The sequence below is a fragment of the Humulus lupulus genome, chromosome 2, assembly GCF_963169125.1.
Source record: "Humulus lupulus chromosome 2, drHumLupu1.1, whole genome shotgun sequence".
NCBI classification, from domain to species: domain Eukaryota; kingdom Viridiplantae; phylum Streptophyta; class Magnoliopsida; order Rosales; family Cannabaceae; genus Humulus; species Humulus lupulus.
In genome coordinates this window covers 295830429-295850627 of record NC_084794.1, presented here as the reverse complement: position 1 = coordinate 295850627, position 20199 = coordinate 295830429, and the positions used below count along the sequence as shown (strand labels likewise).

The 20199-nt window shown below is 40.2% G+C and overlaps 1 protein-coding gene across 1 annotated transcript; it reads left to right on the top strand.

The window, feature by feature from the left end:
* Positions 1 to 315: 315 nt before the first annotated feature.
* Positions 316 to 1687, top strand: LOC133815751 (uncharacterized). Its single transcript, XM_062248555.1, has 3 exons — positions 316 to 344; positions 578 to 1422; positions 1593 to 1687. The coding sequence occupies exons 1-3, from the start codon at positions 316 to 318 to the stop codon at positions 1685 to 1687; spliced, it is 969 nt and encodes a 322-aa protein (XP_062104539.1).
* Positions 1688 to 20199: the final 18512 nt, after the last annotated feature.

Here is a 20199-nt window from a genome sequence, read left to right as displayed (position 1 = left end):
AGAAAAGAAACTAAACATATTACTAATATACTTGACATGATATAATAAATATGTGTGGTCATAATCTATGCCACTTGAGGTGGTACGTAGAGTGGTTAAATTTAATTATTTTAAATTATAATATACAAGATTCGATTTTAAATCAACCATTTATATTATATTATGCAAACAAATTAAGTATTGTTGTTGGATACACTATTTATAGCATTATTCTACTAATTATGCTAGAATTTGTTTGAATTAATACATGTCTTTAAAGGCGAGAACTGTATTTGAACTATTGAATAATATATATAGTTAGTAAATTCACAAACAATGGTTCTTCTTGTTGTTGTTCTTTTTTTGTACTCTTTTTTTTTTTTGAGTTTGTAAATTCATGTTATTTAAAACATTTAAATAAAATATTAATAAGGTTGAAAAATTAATTTGGTAAATATCAATCATGGTATAGCACATACAGATGTCTAACTCAGTAACGATGGTAAATATATAATGAAAATTCTATATAGTATACTTGATCATTTCGCCAAAAAAATTATATTTTTATTGAATAACAAAGTTTTTTTTTCGCCCGCAGCGAAACGCCTGACTCGGAGAAGATCCTGGAACAGCATTCAGAGGTGAGATCGACGCTGAAAGATTGGGTTAGTGCGTTGAAAGGGGCTTCCGTTCCATCTAATGATACAGGTAAACCCAAGCTCATCCCGATTCTGAATCTTGATTCAGAGGATCAGATTGGAAAATCAGGGGAAGTTGTTGATTGTGTGCAAATTGAGCCAGAGGACATAGAGGATGAGATCCTATACTGGAGTACAGCAATAGTTTGCTATGTGTTGGGTTCTAATCCTCCTATTTCAGTAATGGAGGGATTCTTTAGAAGAATTTGGAGGGGGAAAGGAGTGGAAAAAGTTGGTTTATTAGCACCAGGTGTGTTCATGGTGAGGTTCAATACTCTGGAGGAAAAAGATGAGATCATGAATGGAGGCTATCATTTTTTTGATAAAAAACCAATTATAATGAAGAACTGGGATCCGAATACTAGATTTACTAGAGAGGCTGTTTTGAATGTGCCACTTTGGGTTCAATTATGTAATTTGGACTTAAAGTTTTGGGGAGAGAAGGCTATGACAAAAATTGTGAACTCTGTGGGTAAGTATATTCGGCAAGATAGAGCAACTTTGGCTAGAGAAAAATTACAATATGCTAGGGTGTTGATTGAAGTAAATATCTCTCAGGAGCTACCGAATGTGATTAAATTTAGAGATGAAAATGGAGAAGCAGTGTATGTAGACCTTTATTTTGAATGGAAGCCAGACCGGTGTGCTAGCTGCAAAGGATTTGGGCATAAGCAAGAGGTATGTAAGAAGAAGAAACAAAATGTTCCTGATAAAGTCTGGAAGCCAAAAGTCATACCAGATGCTAGTACAATGCCAGTTCAGTTTACAAACGAAGAAGGATCGCAAAGGGGGGGGGGGGGGGGGGGGAGGATAAAGTGATTGATGCAGAGGGTTTTGAGAAAGCCAAAGGTAAAAGAGTTTAGATTGGTAGCATACCACCAGTGATCGTTGGTAATTCTTTCAATCTTTTGAAAGATGAGGCTCATAGGCAGGGGCAGGAACATGGTGAAGATCAGGAGGAAAGGGACACTACTAGTGGAGGGGGAGCTCCTCCAGTAGTAGATGGATAAGTTGTTGGGGTGGAATGTTAGGGGACTTAACAAAGTCAATAAACAACGAGAAGTTATGAAAATGATTTCTAATTATCATGTGGGCTTTGTTAGTCTCCTAGAAACAAGGGTTAAGGCAGCCAAAATGGGAGCCTTATACCTCCATATGTTTCAAGGGTGGTGTTTCACTACTAATTTGATGAATCATCCAAATGGCAGAATTATTGTGGCTTGGAATCCTAGAAGTTTTGATGTGAGTATTCAAGGAAGCTCAAGTCAATGGATGCATTGTATTGTGGAAGCCAAAACTGGTGAGAAGTTTGAACTCACTTCAGTGTATGCATTCAATGATGTTAAAGGAAGAGAGAGCTTATGGAGTGATTTGAAAAAAATTAAGCTTGAAGTTAAATTCCCTTGGCTTGTGTTGGGGGACTTTAATGCTATCTTGTCAACTGAAGATAGACTTCGTTACACTGGAGATGGCTCGGATTTATTTCCTTTTCAGAACTGTGTTCAGTATTGTGGCCTTGAAGATGTTAAGTTTTCTGGTTCCTTTTTTACCTGGAACAATAAACAAGAAGGAAAAGCTAGAGTTTATGCAAAGATTGATCGGGTTTTAGCTAATGATCACTGGCGTGAGCTGTTTGAGGCTGCTGAAGTGAGTTTCTTGCCGGAGGGAGATTTTGATCACTGTCCATTTGTGGTAGCAGTCTATCCTCAGCAGGAAGTTAGGAAACCGTTTAGGTACTTTAATTTCTGGAGTACATATACAGATTTCCATCAGAAAGTAGCTCAAAGTTGGGAGGAAGAGGTTCATGGGAACCCAGTGTATAGGCTGGTTGTGAAATTGAAGAGGTTAAGAGCTGTTTTGAGATTGATTAATAAAGATGGGAAAGGTGATGTGTTTGTTAAAGAGACAGAGTCCTTTGCTGAGTTGATCAAAGCTCAAGAGAAGATTAGAGAGCACCCAGGTGACATCTCCTTTATCCATGAAGAGATTACAGCCAGGAAAAAGTATGTTGAGGCTCATGAGGATATGTTACAATTTCTTAAGCAGAAAGTGAAAATTCAGTGGTTGAAAGAAGGGGATCAAAACACGAAACTGTTTCATAATAGTATTAGAAGCAGAAGAATTCAAAATGCAATCTATTCTACTTGGGATCTTCAAGGGAATCGCCATGATACTCAAGATGGAGTGAGCCTTGCTTTTCAAGAGTATTATTCTGACTTGTTGGGAATGAAAGTGGCGAGCAGGAAGTCTGTGATTGCTAGTATTGTTCAAGAAGGGCAGGTTATTTCGGAGAGTCAAGCTGAGTTCTTGGTAAAGAGATTTACCGAAGCTGAGGTCAAGGCTGCAGTGTACTCGATTCCAAATGATAAGGCTCCAGGACCTGATGGGTACAGCAGCGCTTTTTTCAAGCATACTTGGGATATTACAGGTGAGGATTTGGTTAAAGCAGTTCTTTCTTTTCTTCACTCGGGGAAAATTTTAAAAGAAATCAACTCTACTACTATCACTCTCATCCCTAAGATGAAATGTCCTCAGAATGTGAGTGATTATAGGCCGATTTCCTGTTGTAATGTAGTGTATAAAGTGGCCACTAAGATGATTTGTGCTAGGCTGAGAGAGGTCCTGCCATCCATCATCTCAGAAAATCAAAGTGGCTTTGTTAAAGGGAGGTTTATAGCTCACAACATCATGATTTGCCAAGATTTAGTGAGACATTATGGTAGGAAGAGTGCGCGTCCTGCTTGTTTGATGAAAATTGATCTTCAAAAGGCTTATGATACCCTTGACTGGGACTTTTTACAAGAAATGTTAATGGCGCTTAAATTTCCCAGCAAGTTTATAGAGCTAATCATGGCTTGTGTGACAACTCCTCGGTTTTCCTTCATGATAAATGGATCCATTAATGGTTATTTGGCTTCTAAGAGGGGGTTACGTCAAGGGGATCCAATGTCTCCTTTGCTTTTTGTTATTGGGATGGAGTATCTTTCAAGAATCCTTGTCAAAGTGACTGAGCATCAGAGATTTAAGTTCCACCCAAGATGTGAGGGGTTGAGACTTACTCACCTTTGTTTTGCTGATGATCTGTTATTGTTCAGCAAAGGAGATTTTGATTCAGCTCTTTTACTGCTAAAAGGTTTTCAACTTTTTTCAGATAGCTCTGGGCTTATTGCAAACAAAGGTAAATCAGCTATATATGGAGCAATGATGCAAGAGGAGACTTGGGTTAGATTGACTGGAATGACTGGGTTCAAAAGAGGTCTCTTACCATTTAATTATTTGGGAATGAAGATCAGCAACAAGCGTATCACAAAGGCGGATTGTGAATGCTTGGTGGACAAAATGATGCTTAGAATTCGCACTTGGAGCACTCGAAACCTTTCGTTTGCTGGCAGGTGTGTTTTAATTATCTCAGTCCTTTTTTCTATTAATACCTACTGGTCTTTAATAGTTATTCTTCAGAAGGCTGTTGTGAAAAGAATAAATCAGCTTTGTCGTGCTTTCCTTTGGAAAGGTAGAGCTGATTATGATGGGCCTGGTCAAGTGGCTTGGGAGGAGACTTGTAAGCCTAAAAAGAATGGAGGTCTTGGCTTTAGAGATGTTGGTTTATGGAATAAGTGTGCAGTTGGTAAATTTGTTTGGGCGATTGAAAAAAAAGAAGATAATTTGTGGGTTAAATGGATTCACAATGTGTATTTGAAAGAGAAGGACTGGTGGAGCTATATGCCTCCCCCTACAAGCAGCTGGTATTGGTCTAAAGTAATTTGAATCAAGGAGGAATTTCGAGCAGGTATGGTTGCAGCTGATTTCCGAAAGAATACCTTTAGTATAGCTGCCTTGTATAGTAGATTGAAGAGCTTGAATGAGACCAGATGGAACTTCACTCTTATATGGGATAGGATGAGTATTCCCAAGCATAAGTTCATAGCTTGGCTTGCTCTCAAGAAGAGATTACAAACCAAAGATAGATTGCTTCGTTTTGGTTTCAATATTGATACTTGCTGTGTGTTGTGTGTGCAGGTTACTGAATCTCATGAGCACTTGTTTTATGGCTGTGCCTTTAGTACTAGGTGCATTCATGAGGTGTTGAATTGGCTGGGTATTGGGACTAATTTGTGCCAGCTTAGGGGAATAGTGAACTATGTGCGATAAATGCAAGTGTGTATCATATTTGGTGCTCAAGGAATGATGCTTTATGGAACTCTAAACCTCCAATAGTCACAAATGTAATTAGAACTTTAAAAAGAGAAATCTGTAATAGATTTACTTTCATAGATACAAAAGGAATTAGCAAAAAGGATATAGATTGGGTGGGGCAATTCCTTTGTAATTAACTGGTTGGTGTTTGTATTTGGTTTTGTGCATATTACAATTTTGAGCTGATTTACCAAAAAAAAAAAAGTTTTTTTTTCTTTTTAATTTTACGATTTTTAGGAAATTTTACATGTTTATCGTTTTACATGCTTTTTGTCTTTTGTGTCGTTTTGTGGTAATTTTTGTGTTGTTTTTAGTTATTTTTGTGTTGTTTTTTAGTTGTTTAGGTTTATGTATACTTGTCATGTTGTTGTGTTGATGTCTAATTTATGTTTAGTTGTTTTCAAATGTGTTTCAACTTTATTTTTTAAAAACGTGTTGCTATGCAGTAGGTTGATTTGTAGTTGTTGTCCAATCGTTATTTTTTAGTTGTTTTTTAACGTGATAGTATGCAGTGGGTTGATGTCTAATTATTGTCAAATTATTACTTTTTAGTTGTTTTTTTAACACCGTATTTTTGTAAATAAAAATCTTTAAAAATCGTATTTTTAAAAACATAAGATAGTAGCTAGCTATACGTAGTGTTGATTAAGCTAGCATATATATATATATATATATATATATATATACACACGCATAAACAACTTAACCTCAAAAACAAAGATACCAACATCTTGGAATTTCATTTAGACACGATCACATACAAATATTTAAAGATGTAACCCTTATTTATATCTATGGAACCAAACATTTATAAGAACAAGAAAACATTGAGAGATGATATATATAGGAAGATTTTTAGGTAGGAGCATTAATTTTGCTTTTATTATATCTATTTTCGGTACTTTGAGAAATTATAACTTAATTTTTTTGGCACAATACTTGATAGTTATAGTATACACCTTGATAATTTTCGGAAAATTCTGAATAATTTACAGTGCCGAAATCAGAGTTCAAATAATATATTTTTTACGTGTATAAAATAAATTAGGCACAAGTACAACTGATTTTTTGAACTCTGAGTGGACGCCGTAAATTATTCGAATTTTTTCAAAAATTGGCGAGATGCCTATTATAACTATAATGTAAGTCATAATGCACAAAACAAAATTTGATTATAATTTCTCCAAATACCGAATAAAATGCCGCTCCCTAATAAAATCCATATATATATTTATATATATAGTAGTCGTGTAACCGTCTTTACTTTGCTGGGCGTGAAGACTTGTAAGTAGGGCTGGTCTTGGTGGTGGTGGTGGTGGCAGCTTCATGAGTCGTCTTAGGGTTCAACCCCTTCCCCTTCCCCTTCGATGGCCTTGGTGGGTAACGGGGTTGGTATGGCCCTGCTGGGTAACCGGGTAGGTCGTAGTTAGATTGAGCAAGGGAGAGTGTACTGGACAGAGCAATAATCACTCCTACGATCAACAACACAACCAAGTATATAACACTACTACCACTCCTCCAACACATCATCATCTCTCTAGCTACTCTAAGCCTTTCGATAATAATAATTAGTTTTGAGTGGATTTTTACAGAGCTAGCTAGCTAGGGGTTTGGGTTTTTATAATGGAGAAAGACCAATCCACTCTTGATACTTGTCACTTCTTAATTCGATGTGGTTGGTTTTGTATTTTGGTGCAGTCATATATATATATATTTATAGTTTATACTACTTAGACTTGGTCAATTTAAATAACTTACTAGTAATAGCCTCCTTAATAATTAATTAAATGAGAATCGCTTAGAGGAATTATTGGTGCCCGACTAAGTAGGTGGCATACTGTTATTGATGCAATCCAATATCAAATCTTATTTATTTGAATTTAATAAAATTTGACCAATGCTATACTTTATGTGATATTAAACACCTTAAAATATTAAATAACAACACTCTAATTAAATATCTCAATTCAATGTTAGAGGAAAAAAATAAACGAGTGAGGTTGAAAAGTCTCGTCCTCCTTAGACGTTGCCATACTTGTCATCCTCATGAGAAAAAAAATCTACTCCAAGTAAGAATATTCAATGGATAATAATTAAAATTTTGAAAAAAGTGAATAATTTTCATAACTAAACATTTTTTTACTATTTTATGTCTCTAATTTTTTTCTATAAAAAATAGAGTATCCAAAACAACTATGACTATTCCAAAACATGTTTCTAAGCCTTTCTTTTGAGACAATAATAATAATAATAATAATAATAATAATTCATTTTGAGTTATATAAATTGGAATAGCTAGGTTGGATTTTAATAATGAAGAAAGACCAATATCCATTCTTCACACTTGTCACTTCTTAATTCGGTGTAGCTGGCTTTGTATTTTAGTTGACTGTCAATTTCAATAGCCCACTAGCCTTATTATGTGGTGTTGATATTTTATATAATTTTCTCATATATATATAGATATATATATACTAGTTAAAAGGTGCTTGATTTAAAAATAATTAGTAATATATTTATTAAATTATATTTAAAAATTGATAAATATGTATTTAACTTTTTTGTTGAAAAAAAATGCCTTTTTAAATTTTAAAATATAATTCAAATTAATAAATTTTAAGATATTTGATAAAGATTAAACTTCTTTATACCTTTTTTTTTAATTTATTTTTTCTCGTTTAGTTAATACAAAAATGTTGTTTGGTATAACCTAATTATTTTGAATACATATATATTTTTTTTTTAAAAAACTAATGCAATGTTTATAGAGTTATTTTTATAAATTAATAAATATGTGTGTAGATTTTTTGAAAAATAAAAGATTAATATTTATTTTGCAAAATTGTGAATATAGCTTAAATCAAAAGATTTAATGGGTGTCTGGTAGATATTATACCACTTTATTATAGTATTGTTTATTTATATTTATGACAATCATATAATTTAATTTTGCAAATATATATTTAGTAACAAGGATGAAAAATAAATAATATTATTTTGAAAACTACCTAGGACTTTATGTATATAAATTTTTGGAGGATAATATCAAAGCATAATGCAAAAATTGATAGTACTATTTGTACACACGATATATAATGTATTTATAATGTTTGGTGCTATTAATTATGAATATATGTATATTTATATACGTGATTATAAGTAATAAAAAAATATAACATTTTTTTCTTTTTAAATATAATTGATGAAAAATTTAATAAAAATTAAGATCATGTATTATATATATGGGTACCACTATAGTAATGATTGTTTTTAATTATTACTTATAGGTATTTTAGTACTTTTGGTACATTGATAAGTTGCAAATATATTTTTTTTACATCACAGTATATAATGTAATAACAAGAGATTTCTTACAAATTTTTAATAAATTATGAATAATTTAAAATATCATAATTAAAATTCAAACAGAATATTGGACACATACTTATTTGATATTTATCTATTAAATTAAATATATATAAAAAATCAACTGACATATGTTATAATACAGCAAAGATGATTGATAAACAAAACAACTATTTAAGAGGATTAATTATTAATAGTCTTTATTGTATTTAAGAGAAAATACAATTATCTTTGAAAAATAATTATCAATAAAATGCAGTGGAAAAATAATAATATCTAAATAAATAATGACAAATGGAAACAATAAAAAGCAATAAAAATAATGATCTAAGTGCGAATAATAAAACAAAGAATCTTTAATCAAGTTTGTATATATGTTAGTTAGAATAATAATAATAAAAAATATATATAAAAACTTGTCATTGGGCCTTTAAAATTAACCAAAGACACGAATAAAAACAAAAATAAAGATAAAAATAAAAAGTAATAAGAAATCTTTGAAGTAATAAGGAATATTCAAAGTTATATATAATATACTATAAATAAATATAGGTGAGGATAGTTTTTTTTTTAAAAAAAAAAATAGTAGATTATGGTGTTTAAAATACAAAATATATAAATGTTTTTTAAATTAAATATGTATATGAAAAAGACAAATGCAAAGGCTGAAATTTGTTGTATTATAATTAGAAGAATTAATCTGAGCAATATTGTCTACCGGTACTTAATTATTGAGTTAATAGTCAATAATATTTTATTTAAAGTATGGTATTTACTCATTTGGTACCCTATCTTTTTGCAAAGTATCATTTTTGTACCATCTGTTTTCAATAATGCTCATATAGTATCCTGTATTTTAAAATTATACATATTTGATACCTTAGACTCAGATTTGATAGATAAAATTTTGTCAATATGATCAAATTGTCATCAGTTATATATAATTAAGTAATTAAATTTAAATTTGGAACTTACATAATTGAGAGCAATTTGATTAAATTGGTAAAATTTTATTAATTAAATTTGAGTTTAGGGTACCAAATATGTACGATTTTAAAATACAGGGTACCATATGAGCATTATTATTGAAAACAGAGGGTACTAAAATGATACTTTACAAAAATACAAAATACCAAATGGTTACTGTTGACCCAGATTTTGGACAACTGACACGGAGTCAGAATATGCTTGATATGAACTAATGCATTGAGAAGAACGTAATGACAAAAATAATAAGACACGATATTTTATAGTGGTTCAGCCCCAGAGTCTGGTAATAACCTACGTCCACTTAGGTTGTTATTGATGTAAGAATCAAAGGAGTGATCAAAGAACTAGGGTTCAATGAGTTTCACCTACCTCTGAAGAACAATACAATATTTCAGATAGAATTACACTAGTATCAAGTAATTCGAAAGCCAAAAGTCCCTCCCTTGAGCTATCTTTCTCTATTTATAGGTTCAAGGGGGATTACATGAATTTGTTGCCGATATTCTCTCCTAAACAACCGGATATTCAGGAGATTGTGTGAGTTAAATTCGGGATCTACAAAGATCTTTACAGTAATATTACATTGCATGCGAAACCATCGACCAGACTGGTCGCAGGTAAAACTGGGCTGCTTACTGCTTCTAATATGTCTTCTGGTCGATACACTAGCAAAGTTCCTCCGGATGTCAGCCACGTGTCCAGGGATCACTTGCCACGTCATCAATGCCAATTTTTTTGGATAACATTTGCCCCCAAGTTTATTTATTACGAGCAATAAATAAACTTTTGAGCGAACGACCCTTCGGTAACCCCACCATACATGTTAGAACCCTTCGTGTATTCTTGGAAAAAGCAACCTACTCCTGTCTAACCATGACTTTTCGGTTCCCCAGTAATAATTCGACGGCTATTCCGCTTCCCCATACTTCGAAAAAGGGAAACTGATGATTACACATTTTTTATGCCACAGACAAACTTATATAACATCTCAAAACTTCCCTCTTTCTTTTTACGCACGCCATTGCCTTCTCAAAAAACCCTAAAAACCAGAGCTTCAAACTTCTTCTGGAGACCGCTCTTCTGCACTTTCAAGACTCAGCCCGAGAGTTCCTTGATTTCCGAAGACTCTTTTCCAATCTCCATGACCATCTTTTTGGTAAGTTTTTGAATCCTTATGCTTCAAATTTTCATATTGCATGCTTCTGTATGTTGACTGTTCTTCTGGTTTGAGATGCTTGTGAGTAGAATATCTTGTAGGCGAAAAAGGTTACGAGTTAGTTTAATAGTCGGGATCATACTTTTAGGACGTAAAATCGAAGTAAAAATTCGATCTTTAGGCTAGTTGGAAAATAGGTTTTTCCCGCTCTAAAGGGAGTTGGAAAAGCTTTTTGAAAAACTTTTTACTTTCACCCTTTGATCCGTTTCTCAAACTGTTTGTGTGGAAAGATTTAGCTTTTTGTTAGAATGTTGTTGTATAAAAGCTCGACTTTTATACTCGACCAGCGTTATTCTAAAAATGCCTTTAAAAATTCTCTATTCTCACCTCCCCATTCTTCTGTTTGCAGACCATGATGCCAGATTTGTGGGGAGGTGAACGACCCATCGATGACGACCTTCTCGCCCAGCTGCTCAAAGGCGAAGAACAACCGACTGACCGAATCCACGAGATTCCTTTTTCTCGATCCTCGTCCAGACCTCGTCCTTCTCCTCCTCCTCAAATGGCTCGTTCCAAATCCGTAGGCAAGAAAAGACCTGAATCCGACGATAGTCCAAACCATCCTGCCCAGCCTGATTCACAGGCTAGGGTTCCTTCGACCAATGGCCGAAACAATCCTGCTCCTGACCCTAACATCCAAACTAGAGCCCGCCCTCGCCATCAGAATCTGCCTGATGTCGAGTGGTATATCTCCCCGACCAGCCTTGTAACTCCCAGGATGCTTGCCAACTATCTCAGGAAGTATCCTCTCACAGGGGTCAACCTCAAAATTCCTTCTACAGACCAAAGGGCTAATCTCCCCGGAGGTGTATACGATGCTTGGTCTCGGTATCACATAGAGGTGGGGGCTAGCCTCCCTCTACATCCTTTTTATCAGGGGGTGGCCGATTATTTTGATGTCGCCCCGTTCCAGATTACTCCAAATGGATATAGAATGCTGGCCGCACTCTATATCCTGTACAAACTTAAAAATTGGCCAGAGCCTACCCCCCATGAGGTCAATTATCTCTTTGACCTTAAGTCCAACCCGCAACAGTATGGGACGGGCTTCTTCCATCTTTGTCACTAGGAAACTAACCGGACCTTCCTGACTGATACCACGCACATATCCAACGTGGGGCAGTACAGCAAGGAGTACTTCCTTACGCCGGACTTAACCAGCAACAACCTGGCCTTCGCTCGAGGAGGTAAGTGCTGTTTTACTGGTCGATACTTTTTAATCATCGAAATTTCCCTCATCTTTCTTAAAGTACACTTTGTCTTTCAGGCCCGTGGTTACGTCCGAACCCAACACCAGACATGGTGTTGAGGTCCAATGCATTGGCCAGGATGACAGACGCAGAAAAAAGGATCAAGTCCCTGGTTACTAATAAAAACCTGAGGTTGTTTGGCCTCCTGGCTCCTCGCCATGAAACAAGAGGACCCGTGGTAGCCGATGCCACTGCCGAGGGGGTTCCCGAGCAACAACCTCCTGCGTCCCCTCCCCGAAGGAGGTCGACGAGGGTTACAATCAGGGAGCCCATGGGCAATCCTTCCACAGAAAGGCCTTCTGCTCCCCAAGGCAAGGGGAAACAAAAGGCCAAAGAGCTGGTTGTGGACTTGGGGGAATCCTCTGATGAGAACGGTAAAGTTATTTTGCTTTTAAATAACTTGTCAATTCCCTGTCATTTGTTTGACGGGGAGGGCAACTTTACATATACTCCAAATCTAGGGCCAGACTTCTTCGTGCCAGATAGTTAGTGTGTGACTAATAGAGTCAATAGTATAGCGACCAGTAGTTGTAGCTTGGGTATTAACTTTGTGACCTTCTTTTCCGTTGGATAAAGAGTTTTCATCTGCCTTTATCTTACCCTTTGCATGTGTTTACTTGTATGCAGATATGGCCACTCCCAACGTCTTCGACCTATATCAGGCTGAGGAGGAAGAGGAAGTTCCTTAGCTCAGGCGAAAGTCGTCAAGGAGACACAACGGCGAAACAAGCCAGGGACCTGCCAAAAAGAGTCGAACAGAAGATCCTCCTAAGGACGTGTCAACTGGGAAAACTTCTGCTCATCCTCCGGCTCTTTCTGAGAAGGAGACTCCTCCTGCTCCGACAAACCCCCCGGCTGCGCCCACCAGAGAACAAAACAAGCGGGAAGAAACTCTTGGGGCCAAACTCTCGAGTCGCGCCTTACTAGCAGCCAAAGACCGCCTTGCGCACATCGTGAAGAACGACCGCGTCAATGATACAATGGTCGAGGCAGAGAGTATGGGGGTGGACCAAATTCTGAACAGGACCCTGAACGAAATTTCCAGCATAAGCATTTTTCATCTCTCTAGCCTTTGTCTTTCCTTCCTTGCAACAGGCTCTAACTTTTTCCTTTGTTCACAGGCTTTGCTGTCTGCAACTGCTACTCGTACCCGTGCCCAAGCCTCTATCAACCAGGCTCGGGCAAAGGCCATCGAGAGGTACCAAGTGAAAGCAGCCGAGGAGCTCTCGGCTGCAGAGGCCAGGCATGCGAAGGAGTTGGAGGCGATCGTTCAGCAGAGGGATGTTGCGGTGACAAAGCTATCGGAGGTTGAAGCTACGAAGGCAGCTATAATAAAGCAGAGAGAGGAGTATCAGGAGGCCAGCCGAGTCCAATTTCGAGAATGCAAGCGACTGGGTGAGGAGCTCAAGTCCAAGGATGAGGCCATCGCCACTCTTGAGAGCCAAGTGGAGCAGCTGAAGCTTGACAACTCCAAGAATCTGGAAAGGTATAAGAACGCGACGCTCCGATGTTTTTAAAACTTCTGGAAAAACAATCAGGGCGCCAACTTCGGCTGTCTTTCAGAGGATGTTAGGACTGCTGAGCTGGCTCGCTGCACTGCTCAACTGGCTGCAGAGGAGGTAAGAGCAAGGATCCTTGCTTCCCCAAGCATTGCTGGTGCAGAAGAAGAAGGAGTCGTTGAGGACACGACCAATCAGAATGCTGATAAAGACCCTCCTGCTCCCAATGCCTCTAGAGATTTTTTATTATTTTTTCTTTCTTTTGATTACACGACTCACAGGTCGTGATGTAAAGACAATACCTTTTTTGAATTTGCTACATGGGCAGCAAACTTTTCTTTTTATTTGAACAGTTACATCCAAGCAGTGATGCTTGCGGTGTAAAAGATTGCATCATGATGCTATAACATTTTCATTTATTATAACATTTGTCCGTATGACCAAACTTAGCATAGTACTTTGGCTTGATTTAACAAAATATAAATTTTGAAAAATACTCTAAGTACCTTAGCATGCTTTCACTCATTTTGTTCATGTGTTTACATACCTCATGGTACGCTTTGCTATCGGTGTTCCTTATATGCCCCCCAAGTGATCGAGGAGCTTTAGGTCCTTGGTCACTTGCCTTGACCATGACCTATTCGAACATTTCTGTTCGGGTGAAAAAGTAATACTTGTAATACAGCAAAACAACACACGTAATGAACAAATACTTGTAAATATAAATTCACAAAGGTTGGCAAGAATGACTGGCTGCGCACAATCCCTTATAATCTCGTATTAAAAATGGACTAAACATGTCTTTATGAGTGATTCTAAAATAGAATCTTTCATATACGAGCGATTAGCCATACAACATGGCTAACCCTCTTTGCAAAACTTGTAAAAAAATAAAATTTAATACAAGCCAGTCCTTTAAAAAGGACTGTTCACTGATAATACTTGCGCAGGTGTTCTCCATTCCAATAACGTGGAACGAGATCTCCGTTTAGGCGTGCAAGTTTGTAGGTGCCCGGATGAAGGACTTCTTCAATCTAGCAATTAGGTCCGAGTACTCCAGCAGTGGGGTCGCGGGTATTTAAGAAAACTCGTCGTAGCACCAAGTCACCGACGTTGAATTTTCTTTCTTTAACTTTGGAGTTAAAGTACCGGGCGACTTTTTGCTGGTAAGCAGCAACTCGGAGTTGGGCCTTCTCCCTTATCTCGTCAATTGAGTCTAGGGACTCCATCATTAGTTGGTTGTTCTGGTCCTGGTCGTATGTTATACGTCGATGTGAGGGGGGATCTAACTCGACAGGTAACATCGCCTCATATCCGTAGGCTAAGGAAAATGGGGTATGACCTGTCGTTGTTCGGTGAGATGTTCTATACGACCAAAAGACTTCAGGCAGCTGCTCTATCCATGCTCCTTTAGCATCTTCAAGCCTCTTCTTCAGGGTATCTTTAAGAGTTTTATTCACGACTTCTACCTGCTCGTTTGCTTGGGGATGCGCAACTGAAGAAAAGCTTTTAATAATTCCATGTCTTTTGCAGAAGTCGGTGAATAAGTCACTGTCAAATTGGGTTCCGTTGTCTGAAACTATCTTTCGGGGCAAACCATAGCGGCAAACAATGTTCTTGATGACAAAGTCAAGAACTTTCTTGGTCGTTATGGCGGCGAGTGGCTCAGCTTTGGCCCATTTAGTGAAGTAATCGACTGCCACGACTGCGTACTTTACTCCTCCTTTTCCCGTTGGCAGGGATCCAATCAAATCTATCCCCCACACGGCAAAAGGCCATGGACTTTGCATCTGTTTCAATTCGTTTGGAGCCGCTCGTGGAATTTTGGAGAACCTTTGACATTTATCGCATCTTCGTACAAACTCCATCGAATCCTCGTTCATAGTCGGCCAGAAGTAGCCTTGCCTCAGAATCTTCTTTGCCAAATTCGGCCCCCCAGCGTGATCCCCGCAGAAGCCCTCACGCACCTCTTTCATGAGTTCCTTAGCTTTTTCTTGTGTAACACATCTGAGTAATGGCATTGAATATCCTCTTCGGTACATAACACCATCGACCAATATGTATCTAGCGGCTCGCCTTTGTAGAGTTATGGCTTTGTTTCTATCTGTTGGTAGCACACCGTTCGTCAGATACTCCAAATAAGGTGCCATCCACGTATCCTCCATTCGAATCTCCATATTGGTCTCAACCACTTGTATGCTTGGATTACTCAGTCTTTCCACTGGCACAATGTTCAAAGTGTCAGCATCCTTCTCGCTTGCGAGTTTGGCTAAGGCGTCTGCGTTTGAATTATGATCTCGCGGAATTTGCTGGAGGGTGTACTCCGTGAACTGGGCTAGCAGGTCTTTTGTTTTATTCAAGTAGGCCACCATTTTTAAACCTCGCGCTTGATATTCCCCTAGAACCTGGTTCACGACCAGCTGTGAGTCACTGTAAATATCAAGCGTCTTTATGCTCATATCTTTTGCCATTCTCAATCCAGCGAGGAGCACTTCGTATTCGGCTTCATTGTTTGACGCGGTGAAGTCGAACCTGATGGCGCAGTGAAATCGATGCCCTTCAGGCGTTATCAATATCACTCCCGCTCCTGTGTGGGATTCGTTGGATGACCCATCCGTGAATAACTTCCACGAAGGAGTTTTTTCTTGAGGCCCAGGCGCATTCGGCGATTCGCACTGCTCGCTCTTTGGGAGTTCTGCAATAAGATCGGCTAAGACTTGTCCCTTTACTGCCACTCGCTGTGAATAAGTTATATCGAGCTGCCCTAGTTCGACTGCCCATTTTAATAATCGCCCAGCCGCCTCTGGTTTTTGGAGGACTTTCCGCAGGGGCTGGTCAGTTAAAACCGTGATAGGATGGGCTTGGAAGTAAGGGCGCAGCTTCCTAGAGGCCAGGATTAAGCAATATGCTAACCTCTCAATTGGTGGATATCTCAATTCTGCCCCGATCAGTCTTTTGCTAACATAGTAGACTGCTTTTTGTACGCCTTCTTCTTCTCGCACCAGCACCGCGCTAGCAGCAACTTCAGTAATTTCCAGGTAAATAAACAAAGTTTCCCCTTCGATTGGCTTTGATAAGATGGGAGGCTGTGCCATATGAGCTTTTAAGGCCTGGAATGCTTGCTCGCAGTCTCCTGTCCATTCAAACTTCTTATTTCCCCTGAGTAGATTGAAAAAAGGGACGCACTTGTCTGTTGATTTCGAAATAAATCTACTTAGGGCGGCGATTCTCCCGGTTAAACTTTGTACATCTTTGATCCTTTTTGGCGACTTCATGTCGATCAGAGCTTTTATCTTGTCGGGGTTGGCCTCGATTCCTCTTAAATTTACAATGAACCCCAAAAACTTCCCTGATTCAACTCCGAAGGAACATTTGAGGGGATTTAACTTCATTTGGTATTTGTTCAATACATCAAAGCACTCTTGTAAATCCCTTACATGTCCTTATGCCTTTCTAGACTTTACCAACATGTCGTCCATGTATACCTCCATGTTTACTCCGATCAGCTCTTTAAACATGTGGTTGACTAGCCGTTGGTAAGTCGCACCTGCGTTTTTCAGTCCGAAGGGCATGACTTTGAAACAGTATAAGCCCGTATCGGTTCGAAAGCTGGTGTGATCCTCGTCGGGGGGATGCATGCTAATCTGGTTGTAGCCCGAATATACATCCATGAATGAGAGGATCTCGTGCCCTGTAGTTGCATCGACCAGCTGGTCGATTCTTGGGAGTGGGAAGCAGTCCTTTGGGCAGGCTTTATTGAGGTCTGTAAAATCCATGCAGGTTCGCCATTTACCGTTAGGCTTGGGAACCAGCACTGGATTGGAGACCCACGATGGATAAAATGCCACCCTGATGAACCCATTCTCCTTTAATCTTTCAACTTCTTCTTTTAAGGCTCTCGACCTGTCCTTATCGAGCAGCCTTCTCTTTTGTTGCACGGGTGGAAAAGTCTTGTCTATATTCAGGACATGGCTGATAACTGCAGGATCTATCCCAGCCATGTCTTTGTGTGACCAGGCAAAAACCTCCTGGTTCTTCCGCAAAAATTCCACCAGTGCGTGCTTCGTGTTGGGCTCTAGGTTCTTCTCGACCTTTACAACTCTGGTCGGGTCTTTTTCGTCGAGTTGGACCTCTTCCAGGTCCTCGACGGGTCCAACGTTTTCTTCAAAATCCCCAAAGCGAAGATTTAAGTCTCTATCCTCTCTTTGGGCAACACCCTATTTGGTGACTTCATTACCGGATTGGGCTTGTGTGTCTACTGCCATCTGTAACCTATCCGAGGTAGTTCCTTTCGGTATTCCATTTTTCGCCTTTGTGATTGAGGCGTTGTAGCACTCTCTGGCTTCCCTCTGGTTCCCCAACACATGTCCTACCCCTGCGTCCGTCGGGAACTTCATGGCTAAGTGCCACATAGAGATGACGGCCCGTAGATCAACCAGTATAGGCCTCCCAATGACGGCATTATACGCCGAAGGACAATCGACCACTACAAAAGTGGCGAGTAATGTCCTTGTAGCAGGCGCTGTACCTGTCGTCTAATCAATCCGGCGGGGGCGAGTCCTTCTCCAGAGAAGCCGTATATCGTTTGGTTGCAGGGCTCCAGGTCCTTAACGGACAGCTTCATGCGTTCCAGCGAAGACTTATACAGGATATTCACCGAACTTCCTCTATCGACCAGCACTCTTTTCACCATCATGTTGGCCATTTGGATATCCACGACCAGCGGATCGGCATGTGGGAACCGGACGTGTTGGGCATCGCCATCAGAGAAAGTTATTTCGCCCTCTTCTGATCGAGCCTTTTTTGGCGCGCGGTCCTCCACAGTCATCATCTCGATGTCCTGGTCGTGGCGCAGGGTCCGAGCATATCGTTCCCTGGCCTTTCCGCTATTTCCCGCGAGGTGTGGGCCTCCACAAATGGTCAGTAATGTGCCAATCACAGGGGCAGGTTGTAAGGGCGGCGAGCGTTGGCGCGTGGGCGCCTGCTCGTTGCTACCCGGAGCTTCTCGTTGGGAATTTCCCGAGGCCCGTACGTATCTTCTCAAGTGTCCTTGCCTAATAAGGAACTCGATTTCGTCCTTCAGCTGGTTGCATTCGTTGGTGTCATGTCCGTATTCGTTATGGTAACGACAGAACTTGGTTGTGTCTCTCTTCGAAATATCCTTTCGAATGGGGCCAGGTTTCTTATAAGGCACACTAGAACTTGTGGCCTGATAAACCTCTCCCCGAGACTCAACGAGGGCAGTGTAGTTAGTGAACCGAGGTTCATAACGGTTACCATTCGCCCGCTTATTGTCGGAGGTGGAAGGCTCATTATACGACCATTTTCCACCATTCTTGCCATTGCCGCTGCCGTTCCCGTTGCCTTTGCCGTTAGGTTTGGAGCCATTGGTGGCTTTGGTGGGCTCGACTGCTTTCTTATCCTTGCCAGAAGGCTTTCCATCGTCGGCAATGGCATCTTCGAGCTTGATGTAACGATCAGCCCGGTCCAAGAATTCTTGGGTTGTTCTTACTCCTTCCTTTTAGAGGCTTTTCCAGAGGGGGGAACGACGCCTAACTCCTGCGGTTATGGCCATCATTTTGCCTTCGTCCCCCACCGTTTTTGCTTTAGCTGCTGCTTGCATAAAGCGCTGGATGTAGTCCTTCACTGATTCTCCATCCTGCTGGCGAATTTCAACCAGCTGGTTTACTTCGGTCGGATGCACACGACCTGCATAGAACTGTCCGTAGAACTCCCTTACGAACATTTCCCAAGAAACTATGCTTGCGGGAGGGAACTTAAAAAACCACTCCTGCACGGCCTCAGAAAGTGTTGCAGGAAAGATCCTGCACCGAGTGTCTTCGGACACTTTCTGAATATCCATCTGTATCTCAAACTTATTGACATGAGATACTGGGTCTCCGTACCCGTCAAAGTTTGGAAGTGTAGGCATTTTGAATTTGCTTGGAGTTTCTGCATTAGCTATCCTTTGTACGAAAGGAGTGCCTTTCCTCCTATCGTGGTTAATATAAGATGTCCTTCCCCCGACCAGCTGTTGCGCTGCCTGGTTGAGGGCATCTATCTGGGCCTGTACAGCGGCAGGAATCGTTGTAGCCTCTATTGCTGGGGGGACGTTCTCGCCATGCCGCTCGCGGCGATCGTTGAGTACGTCTCTCAAGTCCTCGTCTCTTCTCCGTTGCTCGCTACCCCCGAGCCGGTTGAAGACATTATTCTGCCTGGGCTGCCCCCCAGCATCCCGTCCATTGGGTTGGTCATCTTGGGGTATTTGGTCGCCGCCTCTACCCCTTTCTTCATTCCTCCTACCAGCATTTCCTTTGCCTGAGTCGGCCTCATTATACCCATGGCCGTCTCTGAACCTCGATTGGCTGTGGTGGGATAGACTGTTCCCTCGATCTCCATCCCTGGCTGAAACGTCCCGAGCGTTAGAGGGTGGCCTGCGCTGGTCGTTATGTCCCCGGGCATTATCATGCCGTGGGGGACCCCGGATCGCAGAGCCTAACTCTGAGTTCCTCCTGTTACCAGGAGGATACTGACCTCTGTTCGGTAGGTTTGGCTCATCGCCCCTATGACGTCTAGGACTACGAGGCTGATGCTCGGCCCTATTCTGCCTCTGTTGCGGGGGATTGCCACGACCAGTCTGGGATGGAGGCTGTGCCTCAGGGTCCATCGGGACATCGTCATGGGGCACCTGAGGCTGCTCGGGCCTTTGTGGACTCAAGATCTGGATCGGTGGGCTAGGATTTGGACCCCTCTGGGGTGGCCCATTGACAGGTTGGTCAGGCTGCAAAACAGGTGCGGCCTGATTCTTAGCCAATTGCAAGGCTGCCTCGAGGGCTGCCATGGCTTCGCTCTGGCGGCGGTCCATCTCTGCCTGCCTTTCGCTTAATTCCGCGCGCTGCCGTTCAATCTCATGTTGCTGCCGTGCCATAACCTCGGCAGCTGTCTCTTGACTGGCTCTTAGATTAGCCAGCTCTTCTTGCAGCGCTCCCAGAGTACTTTTCAGCGTC

Excerpts from the sequence above, each read along its gene's own strand:
- LOC133815751 (XM_062248555.1), top strand. The coding sequence starts at position 316 with ATGGTTCTTCTTGTTGTTGTTCTTTTTTT. Across the intron at positions 345-577 it reads CTTGTTGTTGTTCTTTTTTT|CGAAACGCCTGACTCGGAGA; the intron begins GTACTCTTTTTT and ends TTTCGCCCGCAG. Across the intron at positions 1,423-1,592 it reads AAAAGTCATACCAGATGCTA|ATGAGGCTCATAGGCAGGGG; the intron begins GTACAATGCCAG and ends ATCTTTTGAAAG.